At 44.7% G+C, this 20,687-nt stretch overlaps 3 protein-coding genes across 3 annotated transcripts; 1 reads left to right on the top strand and 2 right to left on the bottom strand.

The window, feature by feature from the left end:
* Nucleotides 1-227: 227 nt before the first annotated feature.
* Nucleotides 228-605, top strand: PtA15_1A757 (uncharacterized protein; the record flags this gene model as incomplete). The annotated part of the gene is made up of 1 exon (XM_053165817.1): nucleotides 228-605. The coding sequence occupies one exon, from the start codon at nucleotides 228-230 to the stop codon at nucleotides 603-605; it is 378 nt and encodes a 125-aa protein (XP_053016971.1).
* Nucleotides 606-8,024: 7,419 nt separating this feature from the next.
* PtA15_1A758 (uncharacterized protein) lies at nucleotides 8,025-9,190 on the bottom strand (the record flags this gene model as incomplete). The annotated part of the gene is made up of 5 exons (XM_053165818.1): nucleotides 8,025-8,243; nucleotides 8,342-8,527; nucleotides 8,598-8,876; nucleotides 8,936-9,050; nucleotides 9,117-9,190. The coding sequence occupies 5 exons, from the start codon at nucleotides 9,188-9,190 to the stop codon at nucleotides 8,025-8,027; spliced, it is 873 nt and encodes a 290-aa protein (XP_053016972.1).
* A 9,779-nt stretch (nucleotides 9,191-18,969) lies between these two features.
* On the bottom strand, nucleotides 18,970-19,213 carry PtA15_1A759 (uncharacterized protein; the record flags this gene model as incomplete). The annotated part of the gene is made up of 2 exons (XM_053165819.1): nucleotides 18,970-19,113; nucleotides 19,175-19,213. The coding sequence occupies 2 exons, from the start codon at nucleotides 19,211-19,213 to the stop codon at nucleotides 18,970-18,972; spliced, it is 183 nt and encodes a 60-aa protein (XP_053016973.1).
* Nucleotides 19,214-20,687: the final 1,474 nt, after the last annotated feature.

The following is a 20,687-nucleotide window of genomic DNA, read 5'->3' on the forward strand; positions in this document are numbered from 1 at the left end:
TACTTGATGGTTTTTTCCAAGCCGGTATTAATGTAACGGCCAGTAACGCGCCGCAACAGCCTACAGCTTGTTTTGGCTCTCTATTGGGCTTGGCCCGCCCGGGGTACCGGGGGAGCTGTGGTCATTGTGTGACCCTTGCCTAAGTCCGGGCCTAGCCGGATTTAGTTTTATCCACCAAAGACCAAACCATTCCCCCAAGCAACCTCAACTTTACCCCAGCCAAGAATATGACCTCTCAAACCACAGAAGCTGGACCAGCCCAAGATTCAAATGCAGAGAAAAACGGGAACAAATCTGACCAGGCCAATATCCAACTCCGCCAATCACCACAAGCCTCATCTGTCCTTGCCCGTGAGAAGCTTACTCAGTCCCAACGTTCAATTACTCAGCCCCAACGTTCAAAACAAACGGTTGCCCCCTTGTCCGACTCAGGCCAGTCCACTATGTTGCAAAAAGACAAGCGCAACCAGAAGAGAGCCCGGGAACAGTCCTCACCTCAGCCTGGAGTCGAGAAACCAACCAAAAAGCGCACGGTTCCTGATAAGTCGACTCGGGCTGTTAAAGATCAACCGGTGTGTAAACCAGTAAACATACCAAACAAATGAAACACAGCCAATATTTGTTTCATTTTTGGCGGGGGGGGGGGGGTTCAAGGCAAAGCAGGCAGATGGAAACGCATATGATTTTGACCAGGATTCCGACTGCTCAATCATCCATCCTAGAGAGAAGAAGACAATGAAATAGGCCTTGTACGACAAGGTTCTTGCATACTTTCACGAGCCTGTGTGGAAGCATGGAGACAAGCCAAATACCGCACACAACTACAAATGTAAGTGGTGCAGCCAATGGACTCAAGCTCATTCTTCATCAAACAAAAATTGAAGATGCATTGAGATGGCTCTACTCAGTTGGAAAAGAAGAGTCACAGTTGTCTGAATTGAAATGAAGCAAAGGCACAAGGAGCAAAGTTACCACTAACTGTCAGCAAACGCAATCTTCAACAAAGTCAGGGCGGTGGCAACTCGCAGCAAACCTCGATGGATGGATTTGTCCAAGTCAAGGTCATTTTTTCCAACCGCGTCCTCAATCAGATCATCATGATTTGGCAGCTTTGACAGGCTCTGGCATGGAGCCGCATCAAGGACAAATATCTTTGAGCTGCCTTTCTGTACGCAAATCCCAAGGCCTTTCTCTACAGTCGGAGGTGGTCCACCAACAAATCCAAAAGGCTGTACTTGATGCTCAAGAATCATGTGTTTCATGAGTTGAAGGTACAATGTCCTCATTTTGCTTTGATTTTTGGCCATGTTGTTTTTTTGAATGCTGATCTGAAAAATCCATTTCCCCTCAATATTGATAAGAATCTTGACACAAAATTTACTCTGATCCATGATGTATGGACAACCAAAGGGAAAAGATTTGCTTTCATTGGTGCCGCTGTTGCTTACATCAATCCAAACTGGGAATATAATGTACGCCACCTGACCTTGAAGATGATACCTTGGAAACATCATGGCCACCTCTTAGCGCGCCCAATTGTTACCCTCCTCAACAAAGGAGAACTCTATACCAAGATGCTCACACAAACTACGGACTCAGGATCCAATAATAACACGATGGCAAAGGAAATGGCTTCATTTCTTGAGATGGATTATTTGGCAGACTCTTGGAATCCAACTAGTATGCACATTAGGTGCTTCTGTCACAAGCTTGCATTGATTGCAATGCAGGCCTTGCGGCACTTGCTCTTAAGACATTACCTCCTGCAAAAACAAAGGAATCTGTCCTTGGTTTCTTTCCGGTTCTTGGCAAACTGCTCAAGGAAGACAAAGAACAGCTCCCCAATATGGCTGATTTGAAGCTGGCGTCAGATTCTGAGAAAACAAAAACCAACACAATGACCTGCAACAATGGCCTTGACATTGACGTAGCATCCAAAAGTGATTATGGTAATGCTGATGACAAGCTCTCTGATGATGACTCATCAGTTTCTTGTAAGACAGTTGATGATAACAAACAATCTCCAAATCAGATCAGTAACAGTCCCCGCCTTCAAGAACTCACTCAGAAACTCGATGTTGTGATCAAACAAATTACTTGAGCAGCAGCGCAGCGGGCCAGCTTTGATTGCACAGCCAAGAAGCTGAACCTCAATGTTTCGCCGTTGATTGCTGGATACGGCATCAGTGTTGAGGTTGTGTAGTCTTGTGTCCTTTTTTCCTCAAGTCTTTATGCTTCAAACCTTTCTTGTACATATCACAACTTGTGACATTTCAGCTTTTTAGTCACCTGGAGCAGCAGACGTGGAAGGACCTGTCCTCATCCTTTCACAAACATCCTCATCAATTCTGCTGTTCCAGGTGAGTGTCTCTTTGTTTTTCTTTTCTCTCTCTTTTCTTCTTTGTTTTCTTTCTCTGATGCAATAGGGGTGTTCAAAGTTGACTGCATAAAATTATAACACCATAAATTCATAAAATTTTAATCTGAAAAAAATGTGTAACACCCAATCACTCAAAAAAGAGCAACAATTCTAAAATGGTACATAAAAAATGATCACTCAAAAGTGTTATGATTTTATGATTTTATGATTTGAAAAAAATATGATTTCAACTTTGAACACCCTTAATGATGAATCCTTCCACAAACATCCTCATCAATTCTGCTGTTCCAGATTCATCACTGCAACAATCAGATGGAACATTAAATATCAAAGTCACCGGAAAGCCATTGAGGCCAGGGACGTCATCGACTGCCTTTTAAAAGAAGATCAACATCATAACAAAAGTGTGTTGTTTGCCGATGTTTTCTTTTCTCCAAAAGACTGGAAAGAACTTGACAGCTTAAATCAAGAGCTTGAGGTTGGTGATCTTTTCCACTTGGTCTCTTAATACTTTGTAAAAGACCAGCTAATCTCACTTAATACTTATGTATGTTTCAAATTCTAGGTTTTTGTAGATCTCACTGCGTGCATGGTAGAGATCGCCAAGTGGACCCGGGTACCCATGGCGGGTGCGGGTACCTGCGGTCATTTTGGGCATATTTAGATACCCGGACTCGGACCCGGCACCTGTAGGGTGGGTACCAGAGGTACCCGTGGCGGGTATCACGGGTACCGCCTACGATTCAACCCTCTAGCCGGTCTATGCCAGCTTTGAGGGTGGTGTAACCTCTTTATGACAAACACAGACCGGTCATCAAGGGTGTATATACCCTCTCAATGCCTGACCTGGGCCGGGTATTGAGAGGGTGTATGTATACCCTCTTGATGTCCGGTCTGTGCTGGACACCAAGAGGGCATACAGTCTCGATGACCGGCTAAGACCGGAAATTGGGAGGGTATCCCTTGAAGCCGGCATAGACCGTCATCGAGGGTGTATATACCCTCTGGGTGCCCAGTCTGGGCCGGATATCAAGAGGGTATGTTTGTGTGTGAATTCTCAATGTCCGGTCTGGGCCGGACATCAAGAGTGGATGCCCTCTTGGTGTCCAGCACATACCGGACATCAAGAGGGCATTCATACACCCTCCCAATGTCCGCTCTGTGCCAGACATCAAGAGTGTATGCCCCCACGGTGTCCAGCACATACCAGACATTGAGAGGGCATACGTGCACCCTCCCAATGTCCGCTCTGTGCCAGACATTGAGAGTGTATGCCCTCTTGGCGTCCAGCATGTGCTGGACACCAAGAGGGTTAGGTTAGCGGGGGCCATGATTGCGCTGCAAAAGGTCTTCCGCGACTGCTTGTTTCCAGACCTTTTGCAGCGGGTACCTGGACGGGTACCCGCCATCCAAAATTTACATACCTGGACCCGCACACAGTACCCGCCAAGGGCTGGCGGGTACCCACTGGCGATCTCTAGTGCATGGAAGGCAACCAGGCCACTGGTACCCACGTTATTCCAAAATATCTAGATCTCAAGGAACAGATTTCAGCCAAGTTGGATCAATCAACCTTGAATGACTCCTTGTATCCAATGTCCAACGCAATGCTCCTAAGGGTTGAAAAGTATCTAGACAAAGCTATGAAGTGCGAGACCCTCATTCTTGCAACTATCATGCACCCATGCTACCAAATGCACATCTTTGAGCTTGGATTTGGCGAAGCAAGTAGCAAAGTCATTGAGTGCCTCAATTTGCTCAACCAAAGGTTCTTAGACTACATGGCACAGTTGAAAACCGGCCCTGAAAATGATTCTGATATTACGGTCATTGAGAAACCCAAGAAACCAAAAAGCAACCGTCTTACATCTTGGGTGACACAACAGGCAACTATGCACAAGGACAAAATAGAAGCATTCTTGAAGGCTGACCTTTTGTTCAAGGAAGGTGCTTTGGATCACAAAACAACACCATTGAAATGGTGGAAGGCCAAATCAAAATCCTATCCAACACTATCTTGGATGGCGCGTGGGTACCTTGGCTGCTCAGGAAGCTCGTGTGCAGTGGAGAGGCTCTTCTCCGCTGTAAGACTCAAAAGTGGTTGTGAAACCCTTTTGCTGAATGGAGAAGGGGATGAAGGAGTTGCAAGCTCTGCCCTTTTATACTACCAGCTACAAGACCCACCAAGCTCTGCTTGGCAAATTTTAATGTGGTGATAGGAGTGGATGCTCAAGATGAGTTTGTTCAATACACCATATAAAGAGTTGTTATTGATATATAAGGGTTGTTATGAGTATAGTTGTAATTTGTAAGTGTTGAGAGTACAAGGTGGTGAGTGAATCACTGATGAGTAATAAACTGAGGAACAAAATTGGGGGGGGGGAGAGAGCTCCTTATATAGACAAATGTGAGGGATTTTAGCTCCAGGGCAGCCCCAGTGAGGGATTTTTGCTTGCTTGGGCTGTGTACAATTTATGCAAGGAGTGCATGCATGATGCGGGGAACAATGGCATGTGATGCAATAAAACCAAACAAAAGTGGAGGTGAAAGTTCTAGACTGCGGAGAACAATGGTACAGACTACAGGGGTAGTGCTGAATGATGTAATGCAGATAGCAAACAAAGGCAAACTAATATATGCAGTGGAGATACCATGGAGTAGGGAAATGTATGTGTATATTGGGGAATGACAGGGTGCTACAGGTTTTCCGGAGGGTCTAACTTCCAGTGCAGTGGGGCTCCAGTTACGCTTTCAGCGGTGACTAGCGGTTAATTTGGCTGTAGAATCTGATTAAGGGGTCTGTTTGGTTGTATCTTGAGGCCTTCTATGGGTGAAATGTACTAGTAAGAGAAAACTTTTGATTTTTCCCATTTTGTATACCATACCGCTGCTTCTGATGTGTGCAGCAGTAGCCGGGGTAGCTTGCTCCCTTCCACTATGTCTCGCTCCGTCAGCAGCCTCATGTGGCTACGTGAAGGAGTGCCTCTTACAGGAGACTTTGCGGAGGTAGGGAAAGCATTGTCCACTGTAGTCCCCTTGACCTCAACCAAAAAATAAGAATATTTTATTGTTTACTTCTATCAACCAGTAATGATTCCATTTTATTTCAGTAACATTGTATTTATTCCCTGCTCCAATAACGTAACAAGAGGGAATTCCAATTTTCCCAAAAAAAATGATAACGTATTGAGCCAGCGTTACCAGTAAAGGTAACGGTAACAATGAGGAAACTGTTACGTTATTGTTACCAAGGGTGAAAGCGCTGCGCTTCAAAAAGCGCAGCGCAGCGGTTTTGGTGGCCGCTGCGCTGCGCTGAAAGTAGCAGCCCCACCCGCTGCGCTACCGCTTTTTGGGTCTGGCAAGAAGCGGGAACGCGCTACTTTCAGCGGTAGCGCAGCGGACCCATTGCTGCGCTACCGCTTTTTGACCTGGCCGCGTAGCGCTCCCCCGCTGCCAGCCAAAAAAGCGCAGCGCAGCTGTTTTGGTGGCCGCTGCGCAGCGCTGAAAGGAGCAGCCCCGTCCGCTGCGCTACCGCTTTTTGGGTCGCGGAAAAAGCAGGCCCCTGCTAGAAAAAGCGGTAGCGCAGCAAGACTGGCGCTGCGCTACCGCTTTTTGGGCTGACTGCGCAGCGGTTCCCCGCTGCGCTGCGCTAAAAGACCGCTTTTTTGTAGCGCAGCGCAGCGTTTCAGCCTTGTTGTTACGTTTTCTGTTACTGGTAACGTAACTTCCCAGTGTTGCTGCGCCCACACACAAGATATGATGAGCAGAAAGAAAGAGAGACTGACCAGATGGTTTAGTGGGTGATGTGGTATCAGTGCCCGCTGTGGTAGACGGAAAAGTGAACAATCAAAAGTTTTTTTTCTCATACATATATTTACTCACAAAACGCCTCAAGATACCATCAAACAGACCTCAGAAATGGATTCTAAGGCCAATTTTACCCCTAGTCACCACTGGAAGCATCACCTGAACCCCACTGGATTGGAACCTACACTTCTTTGGACACTGGACACCCATCACACGTTCAACATACTCAGTCACCAGCCTGTCACAAGACTCAAGTCAAGGATCACAGCATCATGCTTATACACATCACAGGATACAAACATACTTCTCCCCATCAGACTACAGTCATTACATATTATCAAGTACTCTTATATTTCTATATTACAATGTCATCACACACTGACTCTGCAGCCTCAGACTTCATTTATGCGCCCCCTGCATCTACTTGTCAACTCATGCAGTCTACTGTCACTTTACGCAGCCTTCATGCAGCCCTTCTGCATTCTTATGACATCATTTATGTACCCCTGACACATTATAACATCATTTGTATATACTCTCACCAGCTAAAATCCCTCACACTGTTGTCTAGATTAGTTGAAACCCTAACCCACAAGCCCTCTGGGGCTCCACTTTTGTCTATATAAGGAGCTCTCTCCTCCCCAGTTATCACTCACCAATCACAGTCACCCCAACATTTACAGTTACAGCCTTACATATACTTAACAACCTACATACATAAACAACCCTTACATTAACAATAACAAAAATTTATTTAGTGTCATCAACAAGCTCATCTTGAACCAACCAACCCTATCACTTCATTAAAAACTTGCCAAGCTTACCTTGGTGGGTCTTGTTACTTGATAGTATAGAAGCGCAGAGTTTGCACCTCCATCATCCCCTTCTCCATTCAGCAAAAGGGTTTCACAACCACTTTTGAGTCTTACACCCCTCTGTCAATTTGTTATGCGCCAGCACCGCCTGGAACAGGTTCATTGTTTTTCTGTACTCCGGCGTGTACGCAATAGCCAACATCAGCCAATCCACATCCGCCTGCGGGATTGGTGTGATGTCCTTCCACAGATTGTCCTGGTCTAGTATGTTTGGCCCATGCTTGTCTTTTCTATTTTTCAGTTTTCCCTTCTTGCTTGTGCTTCTCCAGTCCAATTTGAGGCTCCATGGGGCCGGATGATCAGTTCCATTCTCCAAGCTGCAGAGCTTTATAAAGATGACGGAGATAATCTGAATGTTTAAATAGTATACTGCCAGCCTTAGAGATATTACAGGTATCCAAAAGGCTGCAATAACTCTATAAAAAGGTGGCTTCGCCGCTGCAGGGGCCAGGGGGCAGTAGCCCATCCCCAACTGTCTCTCACCTCTCCCCAGTTCAAATATGTACTGGCCAGCTCTCTACATTGAAGAGGAAATGTGCCTGGGTGAAAGGGCGTGGGGCAGGAAAAGGTAAGAGTCTGACAACACTTCTCACTAAATATAGATGATGGAGGAAAACCTTCTAACCTGGGAAAGACATTTTCTAGAACCCAAGATCAATTTTATTTCTAGCCAATTAGAATTATCAGTAGTATCTTCTGCTTTACAATTAAGGATAATATGAAAATGAGGAACTCAAAAGGAACAATGGTGGAAGGAAGAATCATGAGAGAGAGAAAGGGAAAAGGCTTGCGTAGTTTAGTAGAAGAATGAGCTACACAGGAGGCAGGGGACCTAGGACTAAGAACTACAGTCAAGTTGATCATCTAAGCCTCCTTGATTGGTTTGCACGCGTGGGTCCTCCCAGAAAAATGTGGCAAACCTTCACTGTCATTGCCAAACTTGGTAATAATAGCCTTTGGTTTCAAAAAACTAATCCTCTCAAAGTGTTGTCCCCATTGCGTAATTCCACTGACTCTGCGCTAGCACTATGTGCACAGATTACAACCCAATCATCCCCGCCGACGCCTCCGGAGGCTACGCCTGTGAGGCCAACACTGGAGATGGCGGCCGGGATGATGAAGGAGGCGACGCATGAGGCCCTGGAAGTTGAAGCAGCGTCAAAGACAGAGGTGCTGATGTCCTGGTCGTCAGAGACAGGTTGTAAGCAAAAGAACAGGAAGGTGGTCAGCAATCATCTGCTCATAGATTAGTAAACAAGGTGAGCCGGATGTGGAGTACAAGCAGCTGATCATTCCAAAGCCCCTCTTTGTTTCCGCGAGCCACATTGGGGAGGGCCATGATCAAGCTGTAGTCCATCATGCTGAGGTCCTGGAGGAGGGTGTTGTCGCGCTTGAGCTGCTCAAACAGGCCGTTCTTTGTTGGGCCAAGCTTGATCCTGCAGCCCCGGCGGAGCAAGTTCAGGATCTTTAGCAATGAACTTCGTTTGCTTTGTCTTCTGGATACTTCCAACGTCCGCAGAGCAATGAAAAATGACGGGACCTTTACTGGTGCCGACGGCCTTGGGTTGGGGCAGTAGGTGGCTGGTGGAAAAGGTGTCAACACCCTGGGCGTTAAAACACTGGATCTGGTGGGTAGCCCGCTGCGACTCGGCAATCAGCTGCAGCACATCTTTGGCCGTGGGGACTTGTCGAAGATGGGGCCATCCACTCTTAACTAATTTGGCCAATCTGGGGAGCAGGAAGGTCGGCTCGGGTAGCCCTCCTGGGATGGATGTTCTTGGGGGCAGGACTTCCGTCTTGGGCTTGTCGGGTGACTTGTGGTAGGAGGAAGAGGCGGGTTGTTGAGGGCGGAGTCCGAGGGGAGATGGTTGACGGAGTCGGCCAAGTTGCCGCAATGTCCGTTGCGCAGATCATCCGTAATCTTCTTGGGCCCAGCCTGGTGCTGTCTTTGGATTGTGATGATCAGAACCACATCCATGTTCCCACCTCTGAACAGAAATTTTCAAGGTCAACTTCAATGGGCCCTGCCTGGCAATGTAGCACCAGCTGCCCACCTGCTGGCTCGACGGGCCCAATGAGGGAGGGGCTTCATCCAATCAGAAACCGAACTGATCTTCAACGCATTCATGTGATCTTTGGTTTGTTCACATTGGTCCTTACCCTAGACGGGTCCTGGTATGCTCGTAGGGCCACAGATTTTTGAATCTATTTATTCAGAAAGATTTTATAATTTAAGCATTCAAAGTGAGCTAAATAATGACAAAAGTGTGAACAGAAGATAAGCATGTTCTTACAGCTTGCTTTTGAATGGGTGATGATATGTCTTGGCACTGATTGAGCCATGATTCTGTTGTTGGCCAATGTGGTGATGGCAGAGATGAAGGTGATGAGATGAATCATCCTCTGTGGCAGCAGAACACAGTGAGTGAGCGAGTTTGTGGAAGGATGATGTCATTGCAATGAAAAAGAGGAAAGGAAATGAGAACAAAGAGAAAAGGAAGAGAGAAAAAGAAACACTAACCTGTGGCAGCAGAACACAGTGAGTGAGCGAGTTCGTGGAAGGATGAGGAAAAGACTTCCACGTCTCTGCTGCCACAGGGTAACTACCTACAAGCTGTCACAGGCGTGAAAGATGATGGAAAGGTTTGAAGCATGAAACAGAAAAAGAAAAAGGAAAAACATGAGACACAGAAGTGACACCTCAACAGAAGGGGCAGTCGGAGGGAAGCAATGTTGCGGGGTTGGATTTCCAGCGTATGGTGTCCTTGATCCGGCGTTGCTTGGTCATCTCAAGATCATGGAATTCATGGGCATTCTCTGTGCACAAGCATGGTAAGGGTCTGAAATGCGCAACAATGCTGATGTGAATCTGAAAAGAGCCTGAGAAGTATCACGTACAGGGCTGACGAGTGAATGGGCAAGGCAAGGCAGTGCAAAAATCGGTGGCCCACCTTGTGGCGTTGGCGTCAAAGGGACATGGCAGTGGCACCACAATGCCCAAACAGGTCGAAGTATAGGGTTGGTTTCAGCTTCCAGTAGCGCATGTCAGATGTGTCAACCAGGACGGCCAAAAGATCCAATCAGTAGCTAATGCCTCGCGGCTCAAAAATAAATTGGCAGCGTGGCGGTGGTATTGTTGTCAGGGATACATGCAAGCAAAGTCAAGAGAAGGATTCAAGGCAGGCTGGCTGGTCAATGGTGTATAAAAGGGGGGTGCTCTTGTGCTCAGATAATCCCCCAGGCGTCCTCTGCCGCTGTACTTCCAGCGTGCCGTTGTGGTAGACGGAAAAGTGGAAAAATAAAACGTTTTTTCTATGCCACATAATTACTCATACTAGGCCTCAAGATACCATCAAATGGACCCCAGAAATGGATTCTACGGCCAATTTTACCTCTAGTCACCACTGGAAGTACCCCTGGACCCCCTCTAGTGTGGAAGTTACCCCTCATGGACACCTATCACACGGCCAGCCCCAGTAACCCAGCTGTCACCGGCCTCAACCCAAGTTTCACAGTAGTACACTTATACACATCACAGGATACAAACATACATCTCCCTGTCAGGCTACACTCATTACATATTAACTACATACACTCATTTATATACATAGTATGTCATCATTTACACTGTTTCTGCAGCCTCAGACTTTGTGTATACACTAATTCCCCCTGTAGGACCCAGGAAAGCCCCTATGGAACACAGTAACCTAAATTCCCATATTTTTGAAAAATTCATACATTTTTGGAGCTCATTCATACACGTTTTGTGTGTAGGTTCATAGCTTGGTCTAAAAATTCATACAAATTTTGTGCCTACGTTTTTTTGGGCAGCATTGATGCTGCTGCCAAGGGGGGGGGGGGGGGGGAGGTGGAGAGGGGGGGCAAGAAAAGAAAAAAACTGGGAACCAGACTGCTTTAACTGTTGAGGGGGGGGGGGGGGGAATGGGGTCACTTGGGCAGGGTTAATAAGAAGGACAGAAAGTGGGATGCAACCTGTGGATCAATTGGGTGGCACAGGGGGAGGTGGATTGATATACTTTGTATATACTTGTGGCGGTGGTACTGGAGCCCCAGCCGGAGGGTAGGTGAGTGTGGTACCGCTCCAGCCTAGAACTGTAGACTTGATTCAGACTGAAAAATCATTACAGACAAGGATTTCATCCTTAGCTTGAGCCCCTGATTCTCATAAATTTTTGGTTACTACCCCCCTTGCCCTCAGAAAAAATTCATACAATTGAGGTGAGTACCTTTACCGGCCAAAATGACCATTCATACATCTGGGGTGCGTAGGTTTTTTGTTTTTTGACAAAAAAAAACATACATTTTGGTTACTGTGTTCCATAGGGGCTTTCCTGGGTCCTCCCCCTGTATGACAGCTCATGCAGTCTACTGTCACCTCATGCATGCGTTAGAATGTTCTTTTGTATATTCTGACATCATGTATGCACCCCTGGCATGTTTAGAATGTTCTGTTGTATATTCTGACACCATTCATGCGCCCCTGAGGGGTTATGACATCATTTGTATCTACTCCCACCAGCTAAAATCCCTCACCCTGTTGTCTAGATTAGCTGAAACCCTAACCCACAAGCCCCTTTGGGGCTCCACTTTTGTCTATAAAAGGAGCTCTCTCCACCCCCAGTGGTCTGCTCCCCAGTTCCTCACCCAGAACTCACAAGTCACCCAACACTCATCCACACTCAAATCCTAAAACCCTTATAGCAATAAATCAACCGTTATAACAACAATTCAACCCTTATAAGGAAGTAATTAAAACACTTACACATTGCCAGTCAAACAGATTTCATCTGGAACAGACCAGACCTATCACTTAATAAAACTTGCCAAGCTGAGCTTGGTGGGTCTTGTTGACTGATAACAGAAGGGCAGAGCTTGCAACTCCATCATACCCTTCACCATTCAGCAAAAGGGTTTCATTACCACTTTTGAGTCTTACACCGTTCGTCCTCAACCCCTCCGCTGTTGCACTTGCGCAGTTTGAGGGGCTAAACTTTTTGGCCCCCCTTTGCATAATGCCTTAAATGTGGCGCGCTGGGGGTCATCCTCTCACTGTTTTTTAAACCTGCTAGGCAGGGATGGACGGTGGGCCACGGTGCATCAGCTTGCTGATGTTAGGTGGCTGGTTGCAGGTTTTTGTAAAATGGTGTTTTTTTGTTGATTTTGGCATTTGTAGAGGGAAAAACCTTCATGTTTTTTTTTTCTGAAAGTTGTAGAGGGGAAACCCTTGATTTTTGGAGATTTTCAGGGGAAACCCTTGAAGTTTTGTTTTGTGATTCAGAGGCTTTGATAAACTTGGATTGTAAATACTTGTATATTGTTGCAGAAATGAATTCCTTGCCTTAGTTTGAGGGGGGTCACCCACTCAAAGTAACCCCTTATTCCTACTCCTTCATATACCACCTGTGTCACAAAAATTCTTTGGCATCAAACCGTTGATATGTATGTCTACATTTTTGGCTTAAATCCAAAAAATAGGTGGAGCTGACACGGTCAGCTCCACTACAGTCAAAATTGGATGCTCCAGAGGGATGGCCATTGGTCCGATAGGTGTGAGATGTTCTAAAAAAACATTTATTGCAACCACACACCATAAATGTCTGGCTCAGTCAGTACCCATTTACTCCCAGCGCACTCAGCTCTGGTCTCAGCTCACCCAGCTCTACTCACCCACCAAAAATATCCAGCTCTGTCAGCTCCTCCCAGCTCACTCAGCTCTACTCACCGACCCAATGTATCAAGCTCAGTCAGCTCCTCCCACCATCCACTCCCAGCTCACTCAGCTCTACTCACTGACCCAATATGCTCAGCCAGCTCCTCCCGCCAGTCACTCCACGCTCACTCAGCTCTACTTACCCACCCAAAATATCCAGCTCAGCCACCTTGTCCCACCAGCTACAACCAATGTTGTATCCACTACATCTAGTGCAGTGGAGGCTCATGTGTCACTCCACTAACCGGTGTGGTGTGCCAAATGTGTTTCAAGTATCAAATCACATAAAGTCACAGTTTAATATTGAGAAGGAGACATATTTCTAGATGTATTATTGCATAATTGGATTCTACAGGTCATTTAACCCCTAGTCACTCACTGGAACCACTAGGCTAGCTGCACTCAGTCAAAAGTTACTAGTATTATACTGTGTTCATAAGCATAATTACATACTGTAGAGATATCTTGATAGTACATAGTATAGAATTAGACTGAAGGACATATTTATAGTGTATGTAGTGGCGTGGTTTGGCTCTGCCCATGGCATGGTTTCACCTGTGGACAACTCCATGATTGTTGTTTGGCTCCACCCACGCACCACGGCATGGTTCCACCTGTGGACACCTCCAGGGTTGTTGTTTGGCTCCACCCACGTACCACAGCATGGCTCCACCTGTGGACACCTCCATAATTGTGTAGGCGCCATGGACACCACCACCTGGACACCACATGGACACCACCACCACAACCACGTGGATACCATATGGACACCACCACCACAACCACGTGGATACCATCACCACATGGACACCTGTGTGATGGTCACACCAGCAAAAATCCCTCACAAGGATCCCCACCAGCAAAAATCCCTCACATCTACTATAAAAGGAGGAGATTTTCCCTCCTCAGTTTTCAGCATGCCACTCAGGCAATCCTAACCAGAACACACATCTCACTCAGAGTTACAAGCCTCATCCACATAAATCCAGTAGTGTGATCTCAATCAAGTTGCCCATCAACATCTTTCATGCCTCAGAGTAGTTCTAAGTAGTCAAGTAGCTAGCATCACCCACTTGTGCTCTTAACAAGTCAATGTGATCTTAACCCATTGTGCTCTTAACTGAAGGTTAAGGAAGAGGGCAAAGACACTTTGAATAGTTCACATATAGCATCAGTTCTCTCAGAAGTCTTGTATCAGTTTATCTCCACTTTCATATCACAAACATATCAAACCATTTAAAACATATCTTACGTTTAGGCTCATTTCCATTATCTGACTCAAGGCTGCTGTAAACCACTCTAACTCCATTTCCCATACAAAATCCACTTTCTGCTGAATTCAAGTTTGATCTAGGTCTGATAAGAGACTGCTGCACATAGTTTTCTCTATCATTAGTTTGCCACAACAATAAATAAATTTGTTGTGATAGCTCTTGTGTAGTATCATAGAGGGGCAGGTCTTTCAAACCACCCGTAACAGTTGTAATAGATTCTTACATCTTTGAAATATTATAACTGGTATTTCCCCCTCGCAGAACTGCCACCCGTCCCAAAGGAGTTCTCACACCGGCACAGTGGCCAGACCCTTGCACATTTGTTCTGCTTGAAAACAAAGAATAAAGGCTGCTTTTTTATGTAGTGCAGTGGATAAACTATTGCTAAAACTACATCTGACAGGTGAATAAAATGAAAATGAAGGAAAATGCGTGTGTAGATTGCAGCTAAAAATTTACATCATCAAAATTGGTGGTTTCTTCAACAAATTGGAGAGCTTCTTGATCCAAAATCTGCTCTTCCTCGTGGTCAGCGTGATCTCCAAACTCCATGATTATTGTCACCAGTTTCTCCCAAATATCAGTAGGTTTTGTAATGAGCGAATCCCATTGTTTGATTATGTTGTTATTTGCATCAGGATGATGATTGATGTACCGTTCGCTCCAACGTAAGAGTTTTGTGCACTTAGAATTCCACGAAATCTATAAGCGGCAGTGTTCCTTAACCAAATTGCAACAGATGGATTGAAGAACAGATTTGGGGATATCGTGTTCAACACAAATGTTGAATATCCTTTGTTGAATCTGATCAGTGAGTGGTCCTATCTCTTCAAATCCTACAAAACAAATTCATAGAAAGGGTTAGTTTATTATGGTAATGCATTCAAAAGAGAAACATCACCAGTATTCAATGCAATGTATACATCATCAATCTTTGATTATTGTTGAATTGCCCACTGGACTGCCTGTCTTGCTTCACGAGCTATCCGGTGAAGTTCATCTTGGCAGTGTGTCTATGTCCGGTAGGCCTCAATACCTTTTTGTACGTTCAAATCCACCGCCCAAGGCTCGTCTGGGTGACTGAGGGGACCCATGTTCCAAAATGCATCTTCTATTGGAAAGACTTTCACATCATCAAGAGAAGGTGTTGCTAACGGGATCCGAGGTAGAAATTCAGAGTTGTAATCGTGTGCCCTATTATTGTATGCCTGCCATTTTTTCTTCAAAATCTTGACTTTGGAGGTCATCTGCTTCTTGAATTGTGCCTGCAATTGTCTACCTATTCATAAAAAATACAAAACAGAAAGTAAAAATAAGACAGGAAAAATATGCAATTTGATTTCATGAAATGTATGTACCAGATCCCCCACGATCCCACTTTTTTTGCATCTCAATTACTCCAACTTTTGCTTCATAAAGCCTTGATTTGCTTACTCTCAGCTTGACCAAGGCCTTCGATTCAGAATCTAACAGAAATCAGAGAGCCATTCAGTATTAACCATACAAGTGTGTTACTTAATAGGACTCCACTCACCAAAGGCCCCAGGCAAGTTGCAAAAGTTTTCCAAACCAAGTTCTTCAACGATATTATCTATATCATCTTCTAAAGAGGCCACCATACTGGGAAGTTGCTCCAATTGCTGAATTTGAGCCGCAGTCCTATTCCTCCTCCTTGTGTTGCGGAGTTCAAGCAACTCCTGACTAGTTGGAAATACAAAGTGAAAATTCTGAAGATTTAAATAATATAAAATAACATACTTTGTCTCACATAGTCTGTCCTCTAATTCAACAAGCACCTCAATTTTATTCATCATTTCCTTCTCAGCTTCAGTCTCCATCACGGAAAGCTGAATTTCCCGTTGTCGCTCCCACTGGCCTTTCAAGTATTCTCTTGTATGTCCAAAATCTAGCTCCAAGTTGTTCAAAATGTATAATGCTTCTCTCATTGTTTCCTCTACATTTTTACCCCTTTCAAAAAGCGAAAGAACTGAAAAATCTCAGGTATTAGCAACCACAAAATCAAGATACATACATTTGACTTTCACATTTTCTCACCTGCGTACATTGTCCCAAGATCATTGTGATGATCAGATCTTAAATCCACCCCAACAAGCCAGTTGTTCTTTGTTGCATACCTCATCTGTTTGATTAAGGGTGATAAGAAAGCCCATATCCTCTCCATACCTTCACCATCTGACATACCCCATCCATCATTTAACCTCGGATTATAGTGCAGTTGGCAAGACCACTGGTGGACATACGCGTGGAATACACTGGTTCCAAACATTAGTAGATTTGATTCCAAATGCTCAGGAAATTGATTCCGCTCTTTGTAAAAAGATTTAATTCACATTAATTTCACAGAGCTTGAGCAGCTACTAAAATGATACATATACATACACAAATGATCCCTTTTTCAATATTACAACCAATATCATAGAGAAAAGCCAGCTTTTTTCTAAACCCGCCATCATGTTCCCTGGTACTCTCAATCAGCTTAGCTATCATTGTCATTGGTAAATAAGCCCTTGAGAAAAAATCATAAACCATGTACCTGGTGAGTATTCTATCAATTTTGGAGAGGATAAGTATGGGACTCACTTCTCGCCACTCTGGACAATATTAATCAGTGCCAGTATTTGATTGTGCCGGCATGCCATCCCAAAAAGGCCTGTCTCATCACACTCTCTCCAGGTCTTCCCATTCCGCACATCATCAGCCGCTGTATGTTGCTCAGTGCATTGGTCCTAGTAGGTGATAAAAGTTTTAAGAATCAGTCAATTTTTCAGAGAGATAATACTAGGAAAGAGCGCACCGTTGAATTGTTGTTGGCTTCCTCAGTAGACTGTTGATTCATATTTTGTTCCATATTCGACACATCTTCATGTCAAACAAACAAGGGAGGGCATTTCACATGATTGGGAATCTCAACACTTGCTTTCATGTGTCTTTGGTGTTGAAAATTACCATCTATACAGACAATGTAGTCAGGCTCATCATCACGTTTTCCAGATACAGGTGGTCGCTGATTTGGCCTTTCACTGCTCAATAACGTGTTGCTCTGCTTGATAAGGGCCAATTTGACCCTTAATTGCTTAATAACATGTTAATTTTCTCGATAACACGTTACTTTACTAGTAACGGCTGTACAAAAAAAGGCCAGTTACAATAACCGTGACGCGGCTATTCGCAGGCTAGCACTAACAATAACTCTAAAAATACTAGGTGCAGCTTGCTACTTTACTCTACAGCCCCGGTTATTGTAGAGTAAACTAGCGACCCACCATTGAACTTGCAATTGAGATGCAGCAAGCTTCAATAAAGCTTCAGCTCAAGCTGGAGTCAAGCACCCAAATTCCGTGCTGGTGCACCTGGAGTGTGTACCATGTTCAACATCTCAATGTTGCATGCTGTAGTGCTCATGCAGTAGGCTGGGGCAAATGAGCATCCCCCTGAGCACCCTTTTAATTTCTTTTATTAAACACTCCATGCACCATTGAATCCAGCCAGAATAACATAAACAGGGTATGTACAGATGAAAGAAATATGTATGCATGAAGGGGAAATGTGAGGAGGTGTATTAAAACATAAAAGGGATATGTACACATGATGAAAGGTGTATTTATGCATGAAAGGGGTATGTGCAATAAGGGGGATTTGCACATGAAAGGGATATGTAAAAATCAAAGGGATATGTAAACCTGAATGATAAAAGGGTTATTGAAAGGGATCTAATAAACTCAAAGGGTACATTTAAAAATGAAAGGGTCATGAACAAATAATGAAAGGGGTATGTACACATTGTGAAAGGGGTACATGCACATGAAAGGGATATACACACATGGGGTATGTGCACATAAAGGGCTATGTACACATTGTGAAAGGGATGAATGCATACAAAAGGGGGATGTTGAATTTTACATTCTGTCTTTTACATTGCCTGTGGAGCGTAAAACAACAAACACGTAAAATTGCATATTTCACACCAAACAAATAATTTTACATCTATTGGCCTAAATAAGGTACCATGTTAAATATGACAAGTAAAGCATGCCATGTAAAAGTGCCTGCTAGGGCATGTCAAGAAAGAAATTACATGCTTTGTTTTACAATGCCAGGCTATTGTAAAATTTCACAATGTAAAAGTTGCAATTTGAGGCAATTAAATTAAATTTACATTGTTGGCCTCACAAGGCACCACAAATGTAAAAATTATACAATGTAAAACTCACTTATCTTGTCTCAGGATGCAATTTTACATGCTACTCTGTTAACATCCGGCAGAAGCAAATTAGAGAAAAAGGCCAGAAATTGGCCGCAATTAGTAGAAGTAGGACTGGGCACTCAGCTTACCCGCCTCTTTAAACAGGTAACAGTAGTAACATAACAAAAAAAAAACACCAAAAACTGCATCGTGCAACAATGGTTTCCATTGATTTTCTTGCCAGTAGGCCCCAGCTCGGGGCTGCGTTCTCTCCTAATCGCCATTGGCCATAGGTGTGTAGTATGCTGTATCCCTCGAGACGGCCAGCTGGTTTATCATGATGATCAAGCTCCAAATAGATTGCCCATTTGGCTGAAAGCAGGATGATAGGCTCCAAACTTTCTTCACACAGTATTTCGTCAATCTCAGCAACATTCTGCCTGATAAATTGCTCGAAAAATTTTTGAGGCACTTCATCTCGCCGGTTATACCAGGCAGCAGATCTGATTTCTCGGAATGAATGGAACTGTTTGGCTGCGGTTTGGTGTTTCATGATTGACTTGAAAATCTCCTTGGGGCCTTCGCCATCATCATCTATTCCTAAGTGAATGTGAAGCAGTCGAGTAATCCTGAAACAAAATTCAAAATTCAATTAACTCTGCTAGGGATGAGCATATAGCCTCTTGCGCAATTGGAACTTACAATATGATCTCGGTAAAGTTGGCAACAGGAGTTTTACCTGATAAGACCCAGGTGCTACAAGACTTGATGGTTCCAACGGCTAGTCGTTCTCGACCTCCCAGATAGGTATATTCATCAATCACTCCGCGACGCCAGCTGTACTTTGAGAGGTCAATGAGTGGTCACAATGCAGCTTCCCAAGAATGAAGAGAATCAACGCACTAAAACATATGCAGAGGCGGACAGTGCATCTGAGACCATTCCGATACAACAACCACATCAGCCTCTTTTAAGTCACTGATATGTGTTGAATTCAAGTCAGTCATGTTGATGATTTGTTGGACCTTGGTGGTGCGCTTGCCGGTAAACTTCGGAAACTCGGTCGGCCATTGACCCAAAAAGTGAGGTGGAACGACAACTAGCGTGGTGTTCAATCTGATATGGCCGTGCGTCTGAATGATCAGAGTTGCTCAGGTCGACGAGGTATGGCAAACTGTTCGCGTTGCTTGGCTGGAGGATCCTTCTTGTTACTACAAAGGTGAAAGTTGATTTTTGGGCAAAGGAGCAAGGCAGCACTGGATTCATGCCCGGCAGTTAGCCTCCAAGAGTGATTGAAAGCCCCACTAAGAGCCGAGACGGGAAATCGGGCTACGGATCGACAAAATACATAGAATAGCAAAGTTGACGCCAATTTTCATCTCTCCGCAACCGTTGATCAGTCAAAGATGAGTAACAAAAGGGGCCGGTCGGGTTTTCAATGCCTATCGGAGTTCAGACATTGGCAGGATGAGCAAAGAGTTTGAAAATTGGACCAAACTCATGGATAAAGGATGACTGACCTGCTTCCACTACATCTTCATGCGGCACAAAAGTACTCTTGGCCTTGTTTTGCTTCAAAAGCCATTGCACAGTTGTTGGCAAAGGAGCACATCTCTGGCAATTCTGTGCACACTGTGTGAGAAAAATAAACTCAGGTCAGTATGTGAAGCTTAGAAAGATCTACAGGCAATATTGAAATGAAGGAAAAAATTATTGAATCTGTCCGAGGGGGTGGGGAGCTCTTCAGGTACATACCGTTGATGTTGAGACCTCGATTTGAGTGAATGCAACGGTGTTCCGCGGTCAAAGGCGTCAAACGATGAGGGGATCTGCGGCCATTGGTTGACTGGATATCCATTGAGGCTCATTGAGGTGATGTTCCAAAATGGGAGCGTCATGCGCTGTCATGCAGGGTTAACTCTGAGGATGATGAGGAAGTGTAAGAGTTAGTATGTAAATTTAGTTTCTCCCGCAGGGATTAGCAGATTTGCATGCTCCGCATAGGTCATGTTTTGCCCTCAGGTGTGAAATTGTCACTGCGGCGCCACCAGATACGTTTTTACAAGGTGTGTGTAACATGGCACAAGTTTACATGGGATGGTTTTAGAGATGTTGACTTTGCATCCGGGTACCCGCTGCTTTTTTTTCCCAATTTCTCACATCCGCATCCGCATCCGCATCCAATGGCGGATACCCGCTGTTATGGGCGGATACCCGCGCGGGTATCAGCGGATACCCGCCCCTCAAAACTCACTAAGACACAAAAGTTATGTTTTCATTGCTATATGGCATCACTGTGATGACAATATCAATCCACTGTCACCACAGGAGCCTTCATTCTCGACTTGATCTTGTTCTTGCGCTTTTCTAAGTACTCGTGAAGAGCAAGAGGTGGAATCTTGTCGTTCTTTGAGTA

The sequence above is a fragment of the Puccinia triticina genome, chromosome 1A (genome assembly GCF_026914185.1).
Source record: "Puccinia triticina chromosome 1A, complete sequence".
NCBI classification, from domain to species: Eukaryota; Fungi; Basidiomycota; class Pucciniomycetes; order Pucciniales; family Pucciniaceae; genus Puccinia; species Puccinia triticina.